This window comes from Gopherus flavomarginatus, chromosome 6 (genome assembly GCF_025201925.1).
Source record: "Gopherus flavomarginatus isolate rGopFla2 chromosome 6, rGopFla2.mat.asm, whole genome shotgun sequence".
NCBI classification, from domain to species: domain Eukaryota; kingdom Metazoa; phylum Chordata; order Testudines; family Testudinidae; genus Gopherus; species Gopherus flavomarginatus.
Window position 1 is genome coordinate 1,204,512 of NC_066622.1, and position 19,261 is coordinate 1,223,772.

The window sequence follows — 19,261 nt, forward strand, 5'->3', positions numbered from 1 at the left end:
CTGAGTGACACTGATGTGCTTAGTACTGCTTAGGCCAGATGTCGTTTCTGAACTGCCCCTGTTCCTTGCTGTGGAATCTCAGGGCCTGGCCCCCTCTCAGTAATAGTCTCAAACCTCCCTGGAGCAGCAGAGTTCGCCCCCTTCACTCTCACCAAGGGCTTGAAGCTGAGCGGCTTCCAGAGGGTGCCTCCCATTTACCCTCCCTTGTACCCCCCACTTTGCCCTGCAAACTCTGGCATTCTCAGATCAAGCAGCAAGAGACCTTGACAGACACGGTTTCATTAAGAGTCAAATTCCACTTGTTTCATTTATTTGAGGTGCTACAGCACCTCCTAGGCACTGAGCTACAGGGCACCGTATGTGCTACATGGGACACAGACCAGGACTACAACAATACAGCACTCACTAGCAGCTCACGCCTCACTGCCACATCGCCTTTCCTCTGGCCTCCCGTGAGTCACTGGTGCTCCTCACTGCGCAGAATAAGACACATCTGCACAAAGACACCACAGACATCCACACTGGACAACAGGCAGCTCAAACCAGCTCCCCAACCCAGGGGCTGGCTCTCCTCCCTAGAGACTGTGAGGGACAGACAAACAGACACTGGAGCTCCATGAAAGAGGAGGTGGCTGCACTGCAGGCTTCTCCCACCCCTGAAGTGCAGTGTTGGCAACAGGACCTGACACCTGAGAGTGAGCTTTGGGTTCCCCAGGATCTTCAGCTACTCTGGGGAGCCACACTGCACCCCTACATTGAAGCTCCTTCCAGACTCCTCTGCTGCTTGCCCTGCCCTGCTTCTCTCCTGTCCCCCAAGAACAGACCGACCGCTCCCATCTCTGAGCTACGCTAGAAAACTAATTTCAGCTTCTGAAAGCCTAACGAAAAGATGACGTCACTGCTTTGGTGCCCCGGGTCAGTAACTACGAGCTACACACCAGCTCCAAAGAGTTTGCTCTCCGCGCCCACCTGCACCTGTCGCCAGTTTCAGGCACTTTGCCCTCTGTCAGTGGGATCCTTCGGCCGGAGGCTTCCTTCAGGCCCCTTCCCGCAGGCACAGAGCCTCCACCGCTCCGCTGGGGCCCTGCGCCACCCCTCCGATCACAAACAGCAGGCTCGGGGCCTGGTAGCTGGAGCAGGAGCAACGACCGGTGGGCATGGGGGGCAGCAGCTCCCACTTCTTCCTTGATATGCTAAATCCTTCCACGGAACCCAGGGGAAACGACTGGTTCCCTGCAAGAGATGAGACACTAAACCATCAATGGGCAGCAACAGCGGAGGAGAGAGACCTGGGTGTGGGTCAGTCACAGTGGGACAGAGCTGTGAAAAAGGCAAAGGTAAGCCTCGGCTGTGGAGACAGCCAAGCCTGAGTGCCGCTGAGCAAGGCACAGGTGAGCCGGACGCTGGGACGCTGAGCGCAGCTCTGGGCACCCGTGTTCAGGACGGAGGAATTTAAACTGGATCCGGTGCAGAAGGATGGGGAGTGTCTTGTGAGAGGAGACTGGGAGAGCTCAGCTTGTTGGCCTGGCAGAGAGAAGGCCGAGAGGCGAGCTGAGTGCCAGAGACCCACCAGGGAGGACGAAGAGCTATTTAAGCTCAAGGACAAAGCTGGCCCAAGAACCAAGTGGACAAGCTGCCCAAGAACGCAACAGGGTGGACACCTGAAGTCTGTATCCATTCGAGGGGGCAGTTCTGGGACAGCCACTCAGTAGGAGCCGTGGGACAGAACAACATAACTAGTTTTAAGACATAACTGGACACATTAGCGCGAGATTGTCTGACAGGGTGGCCTGGGATGGGAGGGCAGGGATCGGAGACCTGCGGGTCCCTAGCAGTTTATGCTGCAGGTTCTTAAAATCGAATGCCACAGCTGGTCCCTGCCCACCCCATCCCTTCAGCCAATGCCACAGGGAATGTGCTGTACCCCAGGGCCCTGCCCTCCCCATCCCCTCAGCCAACGCCACAGGGCGCAGGGAACACGCTGTACCCTGGCCCCCACCCGCCCCATCTCCTCAGCCAACACCACAGGACGCAAGGAATACGCTGAACCCTGGGCCCCCCCTACCCTCCCCATCCCCTCAGCCAACGCCACAGGGAACGTGCTGTATCTGGGCCCTGCCCACCCCATCCCCTCAGCCAAAGCCACAGGGCACAAGGAACACGCTGTACCCTGGCCCCCACCCGCCCCATCTCCTCAGCCAACACCACAGGGCGCAGGGAACACGCTGAACCCTGGGCCCCCCCTACCCTCCCCATCCCCTCAGCCAATGCCACAGGGAACGTGCTGTATCTGGGCCCTGCCCACCCCATCCCCTCAGCCAACACTGCAGGGCGCAGGGAACGTGCTATACCCTGTGCCCTTCCCACCCCATCCCCTTAGCCAACATCACAGGGCGCAGGAAACGTGCTGTACCCCGGGCCCTGCCCTCCCCATCCCCTCAGCCAACACCACAGGGAACGTGCTGCACCCCGGGCCCCCCCCCCCCCCCCTATCCCCTCAGCCAACGCCACAGGGCGCAGGGAACGCGCTGCACCCCGGGCCCCCCCCCCATCCCCTCAGCCAACGCCACAGGGCGCAGGGAACGCGCTGTATCCCGGGGCCCCCCCGCCCCGTCCCCTCAGCCATGCCACAGGGCGCAGGGAACGCACTGTACCCCGGGCCCTGCCCTCCCCATCCCCTCAGCCAAAGCCACAGGGCGCAGGTAACGCACTGTACCCCGGGCCCTGCCCACCCCATCCCCTCAGCCAACACCACAGGGAACGTGCTGTACCGCGGGGCCGCCCCGCCCCATCCCCTCAGCCAACGCCACAGGGCGCAGGGAACGTGCTGTACCCCGGGGCCGCCCCGCCCCGTCCCCTCAGCCATGCCACAGGGCGCAGGGAACGCACTGTACCCCGGGGCCCCCCCGCCCCGTCCCCTCAGCCAACACCACAGGGAACGTGCTGTACCGCGGGGCCGCCCCGCCCCATCCCCTCAGCCAACGCCACAGGGCGCAGGGAACGTGCTGTACCCCGGGGCCCCCCCGCCCCGTCCCCTCAGCCAACACCACAGGGAACGTGCTGTACCGCGGGGCCGCCCCGCCCCATCCCCTCAGCCAACGCCACAGGGCGCAGGGAACGCACTGTATCCCGGGGCCCCCCCGCCCCGTCCCCTCAGCCAACACCACAGGGAACGTGCTGTACCCCAGGGCCCCCCCACCCCATTCCCTCAGCCAACACCACAGGGCGCAGGGAACGCGCTGTACCCCGGGGCCGCCCCGCCCCATCCCCTCAGCCAACGCCACAGGGCGCAGGGAACGTGCTGTACCCCGGGGCCCCCCCGCCCCGTCCCCTCAGCCAACACCACAGGGAACGTGCTGTACCGCGGGGCCGCCCCGCCCCATCCCCTCAGCCAACGCCACAGGGCGCAGGGAACGCACTGTATCCCGGGGCCCCCCCGCCCCGTCCCCTCAGCCAACACCACAGGGAACGTGCTGTACCCCAGGGCCCCCCCACCCCATTCCCTCAGCCAACACCACAGGGCGCAGGGAACGCGCTGTACCCCGGGGCCGCCCCGCCCCATCCCCTCAGCCAACACCACAGGGCGCAGGGAACGCACTGTACCCCGGGGCCCCACCGTCCCATCCCCTCAGCCAACACCACAGGGCGCAGGGAACGCGCTGTACCCCGGGGCCCCACCGCCCCATCCCCTCAGCCAACACCACAGGGCGCAGGGAACGCGCTGTACCCCGGGGCCGCCCCGCCCCATCCCCTCAGCCAACACCACAGGGCGCAGGGAACGCGCTGTACCACAGGCCCCATGTCATCCCCTCCATGAACACCTTAGGACTCGGAGGATGCACACTATCACAGGGCCTTGCCCCCAACTTCCCGTCCGCCAGCATTGTGGGACTGAGAGGCGGGAGGATGGAGGTCTGTCAGGGAGCGCCGCCGATGAGCACAGGGGGCAGAGTTAAGGTTGTGTATTTCCTGATGCAAATTCTGCCCCAGTGCTGCAGTCCTGCTATTGCTTTGCACAGCTGTGCGGCTATGTGAGAGGGGCGCGAAATCCTGCGCAGCACAATTCCCCTTCACTTTCTTGTGCTTTGCAGGTTGCTGAGCTGTGAACATATTGGGGGAATGAAAAGCCTTAGCGAACTGCCAGTCAATCTGCCACCCGTCTCCCATCCCCCAACACTGCGCAGGTAACTGACTTGGCACAAAAGAGCCAGGAATGGAACCCAACTGGTTTTTCTGTCCATTTGCAGAGCTCATTGTTCCCAGCGAATAGAAACGGCTCTGGCTGTGCCGCACAGCACAGAGCACGAGACAGTCACCTCAGGACACCACAGGGCACCTGGGCTGCCCATGCAGAGCTGCTCTGCCCTGTGCCTGCTGCAGCACGTTGCAGAAATTCAGCTGTCTGCTTTCACCAAGTTAACAGACCCTTCCTAGGAGAGCCAGGGAGCACCCTTCTACCCCATAGCCAGCTTGTTCCTGCCCTGTTCCAGTTCTCTGAGCCGAGAGGGGCAGGGACCGAGAACAGCTAGGTGCTCTCCCAGACACTGGCCTGCAGAGAGCAGCTGAACAGTGCCCCAATCCGGCCATCCTGCTGCATTCCCCTGCTACACCGCGGCAGTCCCTGCTGGAGAGTGGGGACAGAGCCCGCTGCAGGCAGCACCTTCACGCTAGCAGCAGCCCACCATGGTTCCAGCCAGCAGCTGTCAGTGATTTCACTTTGCTGGGAAGGCAGGGCCTGTGTTCCTCAGCTGGCACACACCGCTCGGCCCCCTGCTTCCTGTTTTCATTCGGTCCCTCCTCTCCCAAAGAGCAAAGCACCAGCTCCTTGGTGCTCTGGGGACCCCAGTGTGAAGGGGGAGCTGCTGAGTGCTCACCGGCCAGGTAAAAGCCCCCCCAGTGAGCCGGAGCTCAGCATCCCCATCTGACAGTGCCATGGTGCTGAGGCACCATCCCTAACAGCCCAGCCCAGCCGTGGGAGACACGCTGGCGTACTTCTGTGCTGGCCTCACATCCCACATGGGGCACTGCTGCCTGCAGGGCTCCCCCCATGTCTCCATCCCTGTCTAACCTTCCCCAGGCCTGGCCCGCCCCTAGAAGTGTGGCACTCCCTTGGTCCTACAGTGGCTTCGGGATCCAGCGGGCATCTCCCTTCCTGGCAGGTCACCACGGCTGGGCACAGAAGTGAGGGGAACATCTGGATGGATGTCACACCATGAGCAGGTGCCAGCTAGTGAGCCGAATAAGGCACCAACATTTAAACAGAAGCAAAAGTCGGGCCCCGTCCCTGCTCTTCCTCACCCTCCCCAGGAGAGGAGCTGGGCCATCTCTGGTCTGACTGCAAAGGGGGGCCAGAGTGGCCAGGGAGGGGCCCTGAGGATAGCCTGATGACAAGATGATCCCAGTGCCCCCAATAGAGACTGATGGAGCAGGGGCTGCAGGTGGGAACAAGGCCTGGAACCAGAGTAGACGCTGGGACCCAGGATTCAGAGAGCAATCAGCCCCCTAGAGAAACCCCTCGAACTCGGTGCCCTGTGGCGGGGGGAAGGGGAAGGGCTGGCTGCAGGCACCGCAGCAGCGAGCTCAGCTCCACTAACACAGAGGAGTGTGTGCTGGATGGCACAGCCCCTGACATGGGCCTGGGAGGGGCAAGTCTGTCTGCACAGCTCCCTCCCCAAGAGGCTGCTGCTTGGCTCTACTCTCCAGTGAGTCCTGAGCACAAGCATGACCCCCCACCCGATCCTCCCTCCACGTTACCGAGGCCTCCGGCCACCACCACTCGCCCGCCGAGGCAGCCAGCCACAAAGTCGGCTCTCTTCTCCCGCATGCGCACGGCGCGGCCCTGCTTGCTCCAGGCCCCTGTGGGAAAGAGGCAGCGTCAGGCTTGTGCTGCTGCAGCGGGTAGGAGAAGACTCTCGCCGGGCGCTTGGCACTGGCCAGCTTCCCCCGCACACCTCCCTGCTGTGTCTGAACACAGGGACGGAGCCAGGCCAGGCAGCCTCCAGAGACTCCCCCAGGGTATTTCTGCGCACAGGAATGGGATCCCCAGCCCTCTCCCCGGGGGATGAGACAGCTGGGGCAGGACCCCTATCCCCCGCTGCTGCCATCCCTGTGCGGCTGCTTCACTCACACCTTGGCATCTCCCAGCACCCAGGAAACAGGCCTGCCCTGGGCACAGTGCCAGGGGGTCCGTTGCAGGCCCTCGCTCTGCTGTATCAGCAGCCTCCAGCTGCCGTCGGCATTGTTCCCTCCTGCCACGGACTGCACATGTGTGTAGGTGATATGACCAGCACTGTGCCCGGAGGTCCTGCTACACACAGGCCTGTCTGCCTAGCCCTGCCTGGGGTACCGCTCGGGCTCCTGGGCCTCTCTGCCTGGGTCCCCATTGGCTGCCCCTGCCAGCCAGCTGGTGCCACGGGCTGGGTTCTCACCAGCCCCCGCCCCGGGTTCTCACCAGCCCCCGCCCCAGCAGGCTGAGGGGAGCTCCAGCAGAGTGGGACTTGGGGGCTCCATGAGGGGACACTCCCTGTTCAAGAGGGGGGCAGAGTGCATCTGGGAGCCTGGGCAGGCAGGAAAAGGCAAGGACTAGCCTCACTCCCAGTAAAGCCTTTAATCCTGCCCCAGGCGGCTCCAGGTCCTGCTGCCAGACCGTCCCTGGGCTCGGGCGTCCTGTGACCACGGAATAGCCTCTGGCTGGTGCAAGGTCCCCAGGAGCAGGGGAGCGAGCAGCCAAGCTGAGAGACAGACAGGCACCTAGCCGGGCACGGAAGGGGACAGGGCAGGAGTGGGGGAGGGGATTTACACCGGCCGTTACTCCCTCCCAGCCCCAAGCCAGCGGCTCGGCAGTTGGGCCAGAGGCAGAGTTTCAATGCCCCGAACTCCAGAGTTACAGGGAACGAGACTTACAGGAGTGTGAACAAGGAAGCTAAGCGTGAAGCTGGGTCGGAGGGTCCCCCTCACTATCTGTGTGTCCTGCCGGGGGCCCCTCTCTCTGCACCCCAGCTGGCCCCAGCAGCTGGCTGGGCCCAGGCACGCAATCCTCACGCCAGCTCACCCTGCTCCGGGTCAAACATCTCCACCGTGTTGACAAAGTGGGGCCGGGAGTAGAAGTTGTGGGGTCCCGGTTGCTGCAGGCCCCCGAGGCTGAAGAAGCAGCCATCAGCCACGGCACAGCCGGCAAAGGCCCGCCGGCTGGGGACGCTGGGATAGCGTGTCCAGCTCCTCGTCTCCAGGTCGAAGCCCTCGAAGGCCGTGACAGGCAGTTTGCCCTGCCTACCCCCTGCGGAGGGAGGAGATGCTGAGAGGGGCCTGGGCCGCCAGGGCCTTCACCCCAACCCCACATCGCCCTGTCACCACGCTTCCTAGCCCAAGGGATGGGGGTCAACGCCAGGCTGCATGTGCTCTGCAGAGCATGGGCTGTGGACTGTGCCCAGTGGGGGCGGGGGGAGGTATCTGTGGGACGTCCTGGGCACCCAGAGCTGGAATCTGTGCAGAGATTCTCCAGGTTCATTTGCATGCTTATTAAAGGGGGCGCCATGGGGGTGGGGCAGGGGGTGGCTCTGGCAGGAGCTCCCAGTGGGGGGGCGGGGCACAGGCTGCGGGGGGGAGGGAGCTCCCAGCAGGGGGTACGGGGGGCTCCGTGCTGCGGGGGCAGGGCACAAGCTGAGGGGGGCTCCCAGCAGGGTGTGCTGGGGGGGAAGGCTGCAGGGGGTCCCCACTGCAGGGGGTCCCCAGGGGAAATGCATCCCTGCACCATGCACTCTCCAGCTCACCCACTGTGCCCATGCCAGACGGTGCACTTACCCAGAAGGAAGATCTTGTTGCCCTGCAGGAAGGCAGATGCCCCATAGCAGGGTGTGGGCATGGAGGGCAGACGCTGCCAGCGGGTGGTCACTGGGTCATAGACCCGCACTAGCGCCTGAGGAGAGGTGTCTGCGCCCATCCCCCCGAGAGCGTAGACGAAACCGTCTGCAAGAGAGGAGGGGACATGAGGGGGGAGCCGACCCCTGGAGCAGGATGGGGGACAGCACAGAGGGCAGGCCGGGGTCAGTAGGGGGGAAGGGGCAGGGGGACAGGGTCGGTGCCAGGAGGGAAGGGGGAGCTGGTGCAGGGGCCGGGGCTGGCACGGGGGGAGCCAGCCTGTGGGATGGGAGCTGCCTCACCCCATGTCCCAGACCCTGGCTCTGGCCTCTCCCAGAGCACTGATGGGGTGAGTGCCCCAGGCCTCCCGCCACCCCTCCAGTGCCCGGCCTGCAGCCGGAGCCCCTGCCAGCCATGGGGATGGCACCTGCTGCGCGGATCACCCGCCTCGCCCGGACACACTGAAAATAGCCCAGACCATGGGGCCTTCGCAGCTAATTATACTCCCTGGCGCCGTCTCCCTGGAGACGCCATGGCAACCCAGCCATGCTGCCCAAAGGCTGCTTCCCTAGCCCGGCTGCTGGTTGCCATGCGGGCGCCCTGAAGCCCACAGCTGGCAGGGCCTGGGGAGCAGGTCAACAGCCTCTCCTCACCCCAAGGTCCCGGGCAAGAAGCTCAGGGGTCAGCTGGGGAGAAGCCACCACCCGTAGGAGGGGCTCAGCCTGTATTTGGAGGGTGCAGATTGCTGCCGACCCTCACGCCCACTCTAGTGACAGGAGGGGAGGGGAGGCCCAGCCAGGTGAAGGGCTGTGCCCCAGGTCTCACTGAGGGGCTGCCCGTCTGGACGCTGCCCTGACAGCAGAGCCCGCTGGAAAATGCCAGGCAGCTCTCAGCAGCTAAGAGTGGAAACACTCAGCAGCCTGGACTCTGGGCTCACCTCAGTCCCCAGCACCTGATTGCGGTGCCCCCTGACTGACGGAGACACTCAAGACCTGGGTCCTACTCCGAGCTCTGCCACTCCATTGCTGGGCAACCCTTCCCTGCCATGTGCCTCAGTTTCCCATCTGTCCAATGGGCACAGTGATCTGGGCCCCCTGCGTGCCGTGCTGCGAGATCAATGGGTGAAAAGCCCTAGAGAAGCGCCAAGGTGAGTGAGACAAAAATACGTTACGGGACCAACTTCTCCATACACGCTAGGTGTTCTCAGCAGCTCCAGCACCACCTCTTACTGCTCGGGACAGGAGGTGAAGAATCCGGCGTCCAGCTGAAGCAGGACTGCGAATTCTGGGAGCCAGGATGAAACCATCCCAGGTCTCAGGCGTTACTGCCCTGACACCTACAGGCTGCAGGCACGGCGATGAGAAGTGGGCACTACCTCAATTCTAAAACAACGAGGAGTCCTCGTGGCACCTTAGAGACTAACAAATGTATCTGGGCACAAGGTTCCCTGGTCACTCCCTGCATCCGATGAAGTGGGCTCTAGCCCACAGACGCTTATGCCCAGATACATGTGTTGTGCTGATACAGACTAACACGGCCGCCCCTCTGGAACCTGCCTCAATTCTGTATCTTACCAGACACTGCCAGCAGCACAGATCCCTAGCGCCACCCTGGGGCCAGCCCTGCCTGCCAGGGGACAGCACCCCCTGCTGAGCCCCCACCCTGCTCCCTGCAGCACAGCGCCCCCTAGCACCCCATGGGGCCAGCCCTGCCTGCCAGGGGAGAGCACCCCCTGCTGAGCCCCTACCCTGCTCCCTGCAGCACAGCGCCCCCTAGCACCCCATGGGGCCAGTCCTGCCTGCCAGGGGAGGGCACCCCCTGCTGGCCCCCACCCTGCTCCCTGCAGCACAGCGCCCCCTAGCACCCCATGGGGCCAGCCCTGCCTGCCAGGGGAGAGCACCCCCTGCTGAGCCCCCACCCTGCTCCCTGCAGCACAGCGCCCCCTAGCACCCCATGGGGCCAGCCCTGCCTGCCAGGGGAGAGCACCCCCTGCTGAGCCCCCACCCTGCTCCCTGCAGCACAGCGCCCCCTAGCACCCCATGGGGCCAGCCCTGCCTGCCAGGGGACAGCACCCCATGCTGAGCCCCCACCCTGCTCCCTGCAGCACAGCGCCCCCTAGCACCCCATGGGGCCAGCCCTGCCTGCCAGGGGACAGCACCCCCTGCTGAGCCCCCACCCTGCTCCCTGCAGCACAGCGCCCCCTAGCACCCCATGGGGCCAGCCCTGCCTGCCAGGGGAGGGCACCCCCTGCTGAGCCCCCACCCTGCTCCCTGCAGCACAGCGCCCCTTAGCACCCCATGGGGCCAGCCCTGCCTGCCAGGGGACAGCACCCCATGCTGAGCCCCCACCCTGCTCCCTGCAGCACAGCGCCCCCTAGCACCCCATGGGGCCAGTCCTGCCTGCCAGGGGAGGGCACCCCCTGCTGGCCCCCACCCTGCTCCCTGCAGCACAGCGCCCCCTAGCACCCCATGGGGCCAGCCCTGCCTGCCAAAGGAGGGCACCCCCTGCTGAGCCCCCACCCTGCTCCCTGCAGCACAGCGCCCCCTAGCACCCCATGGGGCCAGCCCTGCCTGCCAGGGGAGGGCGCCCCCTGCTGGCCCCACATCTCAGCGCTCCCTAGCGCCCCATTGGGGCCAGCCCTGCCTGCCAGGGGAGGGCACCCCCTGCTGAGCCCCCACCCTGCTCCCTGCAGCACAGCGCCCCCTAGCACCCCATGGGGCCAGTCCTGCCTGCCAGGGGAGGGCGCCCCCTGCTGAGCCCCACAGGGCACCATGGGGCCAGCCCCGACTGCCAGGGACGGTGCCCCCTGCTGAGCCACCACCCCACTCCTTGCAGCACAGCACCCCCTAGCACCAGCCCTGCCTGCCTGGGGACAGCACCCCCATCAGTTTGCCAACATGACTTTCTCTGTCTGTCAGAGAGAGGAGCCAGCCTGGCCTGCTGCAATCCCCACAGGGGGGCGGAGGCGTCTCCAGCCTGACTCAGCTCAGTGCCAGTGCTGCCAACGTCCACAAGGAAACCCGTCTCCCCCTGTGTCTGCTGGGCGTGGGTCTGACCCCTAGCACCGAGTTAGCTTGGCTTGCGTCAGTGTGGTACTGACCATACAGAGCTCTAGGGCAGCAGATGCATGGGGCTGGGGGTGCAGGAAGAGACGGGGCTGCGCTGAAAGCCCAAGACCCCCTGCACTCACTGCACTTGTGACTTGACCCCCCTCCCATCCCCACAACAAGTCAGCAGCTTCAAAGCACCTGCACCCAGTGTGACAAAGTGGGGGATTTTCTTGTGGTTTTCTTGGTTTCCAATGGTTCGCATGCTGAGGGGGTGGGACTCAGTTTCCCTGGGTGTTACTGGTTTAACGAGGGGAGGGGAGAGGGAGTTGTTGTTACACAGGACCAGAGAGGGAACTTGGGACCCCGGCCGATGGCCTGGAGGATGGAGACCCCAGCGACTGGTGACCTGATGACCCGAGGACCCAGCTCAGCCGGTTCTGGCCAGTGGGAGGACAATGGGCTGCGGGGAGAAGACCCCAGTGACCTGACCCGCCGGTTCCAGCCAGAGGGGGACTGAGGACAGAAGAGGGAAGAGGAGGCCCAGGTGACCGTATGTCCCTGGAGAGAAGATAATGGACAGAGGGGGTTTGGGGCTGGAGATATCAGAGGCCCAGCTGGCAAGCAGGGGGGCTCTGGGCTGGAGGGGGGAGCAGGCAGAGCCCACCTGGATGCAGGGGGACTGGGATGTGCTGTGCTGGGGGAGGCCAGGCCTGAGGCCCTGAGAGTTTCCTGTGCTGGGCTCAACGCTCACTAAACCCTCCAGTGTTACGTTGGTTGAGAGTCACTGTGGTCTAGAGAACAGGGGGCATCGTCCCCTTCAGGGGTGGAGGCCTGGGGGTCCAGAGCGAGGGGACTCCCTGGGGGGGCCCACGGCAGAGACAGACATGCTAAGGCTCAGAGAGGTGCAGCTCCAGGAGGTGGAGGGGCCTGACCCCGAGAGAGAGTGGACCCCCAAGAAGAGCTGTCGCACTGAAAGGGGCACCCCCACCACGGACCGCACGGACTCTGTGAGTCCGTGACACCCAGCAAACCCCATTCTGCCTGCTCCGTTCAGCCACAATCCCCTGCTGGCCAGAGGGCCAGCTGCACCCCCCACGGGATGAGCCCTGTGGGCCGGCACAGGAAAAGAGGATTCGGGGGGATTCGGGGCGCAGCAAGACAATGGTGAGGGAGGAAGAGGGGGCATCTGCAGCACACGCTCTCCTTCTCTCGGGCCCTGCTGAGGCCGCTCCTGGCATGTCCTGTCCAGGGCCTGCAGCAATGGGGCTCCAGGAGAAGCCCAGCCAGAGGGAACCCACCTGGCCTAAAGGGTGCAGCCCAGGCAGGGCCGCACACTGGATGTCAGGGACCAGCCAGGCAGTGGGCTCGGGCAGAGTCCTGCTGAACACACTGTGGGGTGCCTGTGTGGTGGGTGGGGGATGGGCCAGGGCGCCCTTGGGGTGCCGCTCCCGCCCTTACCCCGAGTTCCTAGAAAGGCCCAGGATTCAGGCCTGGGCCCTTTGGCAGCGTCTACTGGGCTAAGGGCTCGGCCGCTCGCTGTCACACGCCCTGGCTGCTCAGCTCACATGGTACCCGCGGGGCCGCTCTGACACCCCACTCTTGCTGCCCAGCTGCCAGGGGCACAAGGCAGAGGGCCCTGCCAGCGGGAAGGAAGCCACACAGCAGCAGCTGCCCCTGACATGCCCACAGCACGACGGGGACCCTGGCGGAGGCCAAGCACCCCGGCACGCAGGGTCAGGTAGCACCACTGCCACCAGAATGTCCTGACGCCGGCTCCCTTCCTTGGGCACAGGCCTGTGGTTCCCATCTGTGCCTCTGGGCAGGCTGTGCGCCCGGTGCTTCCTGGGGGAGAAGCACAGGAGGCTAAGCTGGTCACTGGGCCGGGGGTGGGCATGGACACTGCCCCATCCCAGGGCTCTAGCAACAGGGGGGGCCTTCCTGGCCACCCATCCTTTGGGGACAGGCTCCCCACTATGCCCCACACAGCACAGCCCCCTCTGGCCCAGCCCTGGGGTTGCTCGACAGCCCCTGCTAGGTCTGTGTGGCAGGTGGGCACAGGACTGAGAGTTTGGCTGCAGGGGATGGGGCACAGAGTTGGGGAGCAGGTACAGACACCCCTGCTTCCAGCACCCAGAACCGATACCTGCCTGGTGCACACCCACCGAGCCAGCCAGGGACCCAGCTTGGCTCTGGGACGCCTTGCCTTGGCCCAGCCACATGCCGAGCTGCCCTCCACATCCCAGCGGTTCAGAGCTGCAGCTCAGCCTGCCACATCCATCGCCCCCGCCATAGCCCCCTGCCCCTTCAGGCCTGCAGCTGGGGACGGAAATGAGGCCAAAGGGCAGAGGCAAATGATGGGGAGGGCAGAGGCAAATGCCCAAGGCTCCAGGGGGAAAGATAGGGGGCTGGGTGCCCAGGAGCAGTGAACACTCAGTTAAGGGGCATTTTCATTCAATTAGGCAGTGACATGTTTTTTTAATTGCCTGTTAATTATCAAGAGAAACACCCCCGTCTGCCCAGCTCACCTCTCTCGATTGCAGAGATGCCCATGGATGGCTGGGCCAGGGCCGCCACCTTCTCCCACTTGCCCTCATCTGTGTTGAAGACTTCGACGGAGGCCAGGGGGCTCTGTCTGGAATCCATGCCCCCCATCACCAGGACCTGCTTCCCCACAGCCACAGCAGCCGCCCCGGCCCGGGGCGTGGGGAGTGGAGGGAGCACCGTCCACTTCTGGGAATGCACATCCAGCATCTCCACAGTGTCCAGGGGCAGCCCCGCCTGGCCGCAGCCCCCCACCACAAAGAGGTGCCCGTCCTGGTACGCAGGGCTGCAGTACACCCGGCAGGTGTGCATGGGCGGGAAGACCTCCCAGAAGAAAGACCTGGCAGTGGTGGCTGCCATAGCGGGAACCGGCATGGTACCTCAGGGGGGAGCCATCACAGCACCTCTCACCTAGGCTCGCCCGCCCGCCCAGCTGGGCATCCTCAGGGCTCTGCTCTGGGCAGACAGCTCCACCCACGGCCAGCAGCTGCAGCGCTGCTCCGATGAGGGCAATTCCACCTCACGCCCTATGGGAGGGGGCCCAGGCCTGCAGTGCCCGGTGGCCACTGGCTCCGGTGGGATGGATCCCCAGGGCAGGGAGAGGTCGATTCCTACGCGGAGCTGCTAGCATCGTCTTGCAGTAACAGGCAGGACACACCCCCGACTCAGCCGCTCACAGGTCAGGCAGGTGCAGTGGATCTGGAGCAGGGCTCTGCCGTGGCAGCCGACACTCCTGCCTGACTCCCCTGGTGCGTGGCTTGTGCCTCTGGTCCAGCCCTGCTCAGACTGGAGTCTCTGCAGCTCTTCTTCCCTCCACCAGCTCCTGCCTGAAGGGGGAGAAAGACACGTGAGGGGGCCAGGCTCTGGCCCAGCCGCTGCAGGAGGAGCAGAAAACGCATCTCGTAGAGGCGGGAAGCAGAGGCGATCTCGCAACACAGGCACAAACAGCTCTCTGAGCAGCTGCCTGCCAGGCCCCGCCAGGGCCGGGAGTCCCAGCTGCCTCTGCCCCCTGTGACCCCAGAGCCCGGAAGCTTGGAGACGAGCAAGTCAGAGGAAACAAGCTGACCTGGGGAGAAAGCCCGGGGTGGCAGAGCACAAGGCAGGCACTGGAGCAGGACTCTGGGTGTCTCCAGAGGACCCTGACCCCAGCCCAGAGTGTGCCCTGGAATTGTGAGCCAGGGAATAGCATGTCGGGTTTCTCATGGGACTCAGGAAAGAGCCTGTGCAAAGCGTGTGTTCGATGCTATGCCTGCCACACGGCCCCCGAGGGGCTGGCCCCGCAGAGACTGGGCAGGGCCAGTGTGCTGGAAACTCTCAGCACAGGCACTACCCAGAGGATCTGCCCCAGGAGAGGGACGCAGGGACCCACGACAGGAAGCGCTGGGCTCTGTTCAGACTCCAGATGGGGAGCTGGCAGCTGGATTCCCGCCCAGCAACCTAGTGAGTGGATGGCGGCAGGAGCCCCCAATCTGGGCAGGTGCCTTGCTCCTTAGGGGAGGTCTCCAGGCCTGGCCCCAGTGCCATGATGAGCCTGTAATTGGCACCCAGGCCCCGGTCTCACCCCCCGCCAGAGAGCTGCCACAGCAAGGATTTCCCAGCTCACTTCTCTTCCCCTCGAACAGCTTCCTGGCTGACAGCTGCATCCTCCCTACGGCAGGTGGGTCCCTGCTCCAGTCTCAGCTCCCTCCCGTGCACCTGGCAAGGAATCTAGGGCAGGCCGGGGAAGCCAGGCTACTGCTGGCCACCGCAGGGAAAACATCAAAGGGGGAGGGAGACAGCAAGGTGCCCCCAGCACATCCCAGGGGCACAGTCAGCATCTCCCACCATCAGGGATTGCCCCAAAGGTCCCCGGTCCAGCAACGGCAGCTTGAAACCTGTGCCAGGCTGGGGCGGGCACCTGCTCCCACGTAACATAGCCCCTCTCCCCCAATAGCCCTCTGGGCGCTGCATGCACCCTACTAGGCAAAGCCGCAGGCGCCAGCTCCTGGAGCCAGGCAGCCCCTGCAGCCAAGTCAGCGCAGAGCCCAGGCTCATTTCACGCCCCCAGGCGACTGGAATGCAGGCCCCACTGCCCAGGCCCTGGGACCAGCTGGCCAGAGACACACTCACAGCCAGGATCGTGAGAGCCGTGCTGCTGGGGCACCAAGTCACAGCCGGACAGCGGAGCCCACCCAGGTGGTTGGAAAACAACTTCAGCTGCCCTGGGTGGTGCTGGCCCCCGTTTCTCTGGATGCTCAGCTGCTACAGCCAGGGATCTGCTGCGACCCCCCAGCCAGGCTTCTGCCATCAGCAGAGCAGGCCAGAGACCCCTCAGCAGCCCCAGGCCCAGCCCAGGGATCGGCCCAGATGACAGGTGTGAGATGGGCGGCTGGGGGCAGGAGCCAGGCAGCTGACTATGCACTGAGCACGCAGGGGCTCAGCCAGCCTCTGAGCCAGTTACCTGGTGCCCCCCAGCCCTCAGCCTGGGCTCCCTGCTCTGCTGGGGGGCTGCATCTTCTCTTTTCCCACGTGCGCTGCCCTCTGCCTGGCAGAGCCAACGGCCCACGCTGCACCCAGCCCTGGATCCCCTGCTGTGGCTCGGACCTGCTGCCCAACTCCGAGCTCCTGCGCTGAGCCCTGCAGGGCGCTAGGGGGTGGGCGCTGGGCGGACCTGGGGGCCATGGCAGGGCACTAGGAGGGTGGCTGAAGAAGGGGCTGGGCTGAGGACCCCCCCTTGCAGCTAGTGGGCAGGGCAGGGCATTGGGGGGCCAGGACAGGGTGTTGGGGAGGGGGGCAGGGCCGGGCGCTAGGAAGCTGGGGGGGCAGGGCGCTAGGTGGTTGGGGAGGCTGGGGGGGCAGGGCCGGGAGCTTGGGAGGCAGAGCCGGGCGCTGGGAGGCCCCAGGACGCACACCCCAGACGGGGCTGTCTGAACCGAAGCCCAGGCCCGCAGCTCCCCCAGCCCGTCCGGCCAGTGGGGCCCCAGGAGCCGCTCGGAGCAGCTGGCGGAGGCGAAGCTGCCGCGTCCCGCTGGCTCCGGCCAAGCTCCCGGTACCCGCGTCCTGCCCGGCCGGCCCAGCAGAGGAGCGGTTCGCACCACGGGGCGCCTCGGGCGGGAGCTGCGGTCCCAGGCAGCGGGGCCGGGGCACAAACTTTCCCGGAGTCCGCGGAGCGGGGCGGGGGGGTCCCGACACCCCGGAGGGAGCGGAGTGGGGGTCCCGAGGGGATCACGGGGTTCCTGGCAGCCCGGAAGGGGGAGCGGGGGGGAAGTCCCGGTAGCCCCGGGGGGAGCGGAGTGGGGGTCCCGGGGGAGTCCCGGCAGGGGGACGGGGGGAGGGTCCCGTCAGCCCGCGGGGAGCGGGGGGGGAGTCCCGGTAGCCCCGGGGGGAGCGGGGGGGGGTCACGGGGGAGTCCCGGAGGCGGGAGCGGAGTGGGCGTCCCGGGGCTGGCAGCTGGCTGTCCGGCCCGGCCCGGCTGCACACGAAGCGGCCCCGGGCTCCCCACGGCCCGGCGAAGGGCGGCGCTCACCTCCGGGGCGCGGGTCCGCCGCGGCTCTCCTGGGGCTCGGCTGGCTCCGGCTCCGGCTCCGGCTCCGCCAGGCTCGGCTCCAGCTTCCCTGCGCGGCGCGGCGGAGCGGCAGGAAAACACCCCCCGCCTTAACCCTGCCCGCGCCGGGCTCTGCCGAGCGCACGGGCCGCGGGGGCGCAGCGCTGGGCGGCCGCGGGCCATCCAGCTCCGACAGGGAGACGCAGGGCCGCACCCGCGGCTCCCTCCCCGGCCACAGCAGCCTTCAGCCGGGCTAACCCGGGCAACTGGAGGGCGGGGCCCGGCCCTGGTCTGGGAAAGGCGGGAGAGCCTCGCCGCGGTACCCGCTGCTGGGACAGACCCCTACCCCCTGATCCTGCACCCTGGGAACTGCTGCAGGGGGAGGGGGTAGGCTGGGCTCCCCCCCCAGGAGCCGGCAATCCCTGACCCCCGCACCTGGCTGCCTGCTCAGCTGCTGGGTCAGACCAATGGTCCGTCCAGCCCAGTGTCCTGGCTCTGGCAGTGGCCAGGTGCAGCAGGGAAACAGGGCACTTATCCAGCGATCCAGCCCCTGTCACCCACTCCCAGCTTCTGGCAGTCAGAGGCTTAGGGACCCCAGCGCACAGGGTCCCATCCCTGCCCCTCCTGGCTAACAGCCATTGATGGACCCGTCCTCCAGGAACTGAGCTCCTTCAGGTTTGAACCCAGTTACACTCCTGGCCTTCACCTCCCCTGGCACCTCCGCAGACTTGACTGCGCTGCGTGAAGCAGCACAGCCTTGGGTTTGTGTCACCAAGTGGGAATGTTCTTAATGTTTTCTCTGAATACTGTGTGGGTGCCTCAGTTTCCCCTATGCCTTTCTTAAGGATCTAGGTGGTGGGATCAAGGGGTGTGATTGTGGCAGAGCCCTAGAGGGCCAGTGTGATGGTGTCTGCACAGAGAGTGGCCAACACCCTGTCTCCTGGCAACTGATGGCCTGAGCCCCTCCCCGCAAGGTGCCAACTGAAGGTGCTTGAGACAAAGAGATCGGGGGCCCCTTGGCCCAGGAAAGAGACAAAGGCAGAGGAGGGGCTGGAGAGAGTCTGTTTGGAGCTGGCTGGGAAATGGAGAGGTACCCAGACAGGGCTCTGGCCTCCCTGCCCTCCCTCCAATAGATCTGACTGAGGGATTCCTGTTGTCTGTACCTGAAAGACCTGTCTTGGACTGTGTTCCTGTCCTCTAAATCAGTGGTCCCCAATGCAGTGCCCGCAGGCACCATAGCGCCCACCGGGCCATTTATGTGCACCCACCTCGTGCCCAGCAGGGGAGAGAAGCCGCGGCCCCGCACCTGCCGGGGACACAGAATGCCAGGGCTGCAGGCTGTGGGCGCCGGTGTTCTCGGTCCCTGGCAGGCGCGGGGCTGCGGCTTCTCCAGGGCTGCAGGCTGCGGGCACCAGTGTTCTCGGTCCCTGGCACTGGCAGGCATGGGACTGTGGCTTTTCTCCAGGGCTGCAGGCTGCGGGCGCCAGTGTTCTCGGTCCCTGGCACTGGCAGGCGTGGGACTGTGGCTTCTCGCCGGCTTCTCCGGGGCTGCAGGGGCCACAGTTCTCTGTCCCTGGCAGGCGTGGGGCTGCGGCTTCTCCAGGGCTGCAGGCTGCGGGCGCCGGTGTTCTCGGTCCCTGGCAGGCGCGGAGTTGCAGCTTCTCCAGGGCTGCAGGCTGCGGGCACCAGTGTTCTCGGTCTCTGGCACTGGCAGGCATGGGACTGTGGCTTTTCTCCAGGGCTGCAGGCTGCGGCGTTCTCGGTCCCTGGCAGGTGCGGGACTGCAAGCAGCGCCATGGTTGGCAGAGTCGGCATTCAGGGTGGGGGCAGCGCACAGAGACAGAGCTCCCCACCCCAGATATGCTGGCCGCTTCCAGAAGTGGAGTGGGCAGGCAAGAAGCTGCCTTAGCTCCACTGTGCTGCTGGTTGTGGTGGCGGCCCTAAGCCCTTTTAAATTGCCCAGGGGCAGCAAGCGGGGCTGGAGGCGATGCTCTGGGGGAGGCTCGCAGGGGCAGCAGGAGGAGGGTTCTGGGGGGACACTCTGGGGGCAGAGAACACTCTGGGGGAGGCTCGCAGGGGCAGCAGGAGGGGCGCTCTGGGGGGACACTCCGGGGGCAGCAGGCAGGGCCGGGGGATGCTCTGGGGGAGGCTCACAGGGGCAGCAGGAGGAGGGTTCTGGGGGGACACTCTGGGGGCAGAGGCAGGGCCAGGGAACGCTCTGGGGGAGGCTCGCAGGGGCAGCAGGAGGGAGGTTCTGGGGGGACACTCCAGGGGCAGCAGGCAGGGCCAG

At 65.6% G+C, this 19,261-nt stretch overlaps 1 protein-coding gene across 1 annotated transcript; it reads right to left on the bottom strand.

The window, feature by feature from the left end:
• Nucleotides 1-293: 293 nt before the first annotated feature.
• KLHDC8B (kelch domain containing 8B) lies at nt 294-17,089 on the bottom strand. Its single transcript, XM_050957528.1, has 6 exons — nt 16,954-17,089; nt 13,433-14,275; nt 7,801-7,965; nt 7,052-7,276; nt 5,755-5,856; nt 294-1,233 (listed from the first exon to the last, which is right to left on the bottom strand). The coding sequence occupies exons 2-6, from the start codon at nt 13,821-13,823 to the stop codon at nt 1,037-1,039; spliced, it is 1,080 nt and encodes a 359-aa protein (XP_050813485.1). The 5' UTR covers nt 13,824-14,275; nt 16,954-17,089; the 3' UTR covers nt 294-1,036.
• Nucleotides 17,090-19,261: the final 2,172 nt, after the last annotated feature.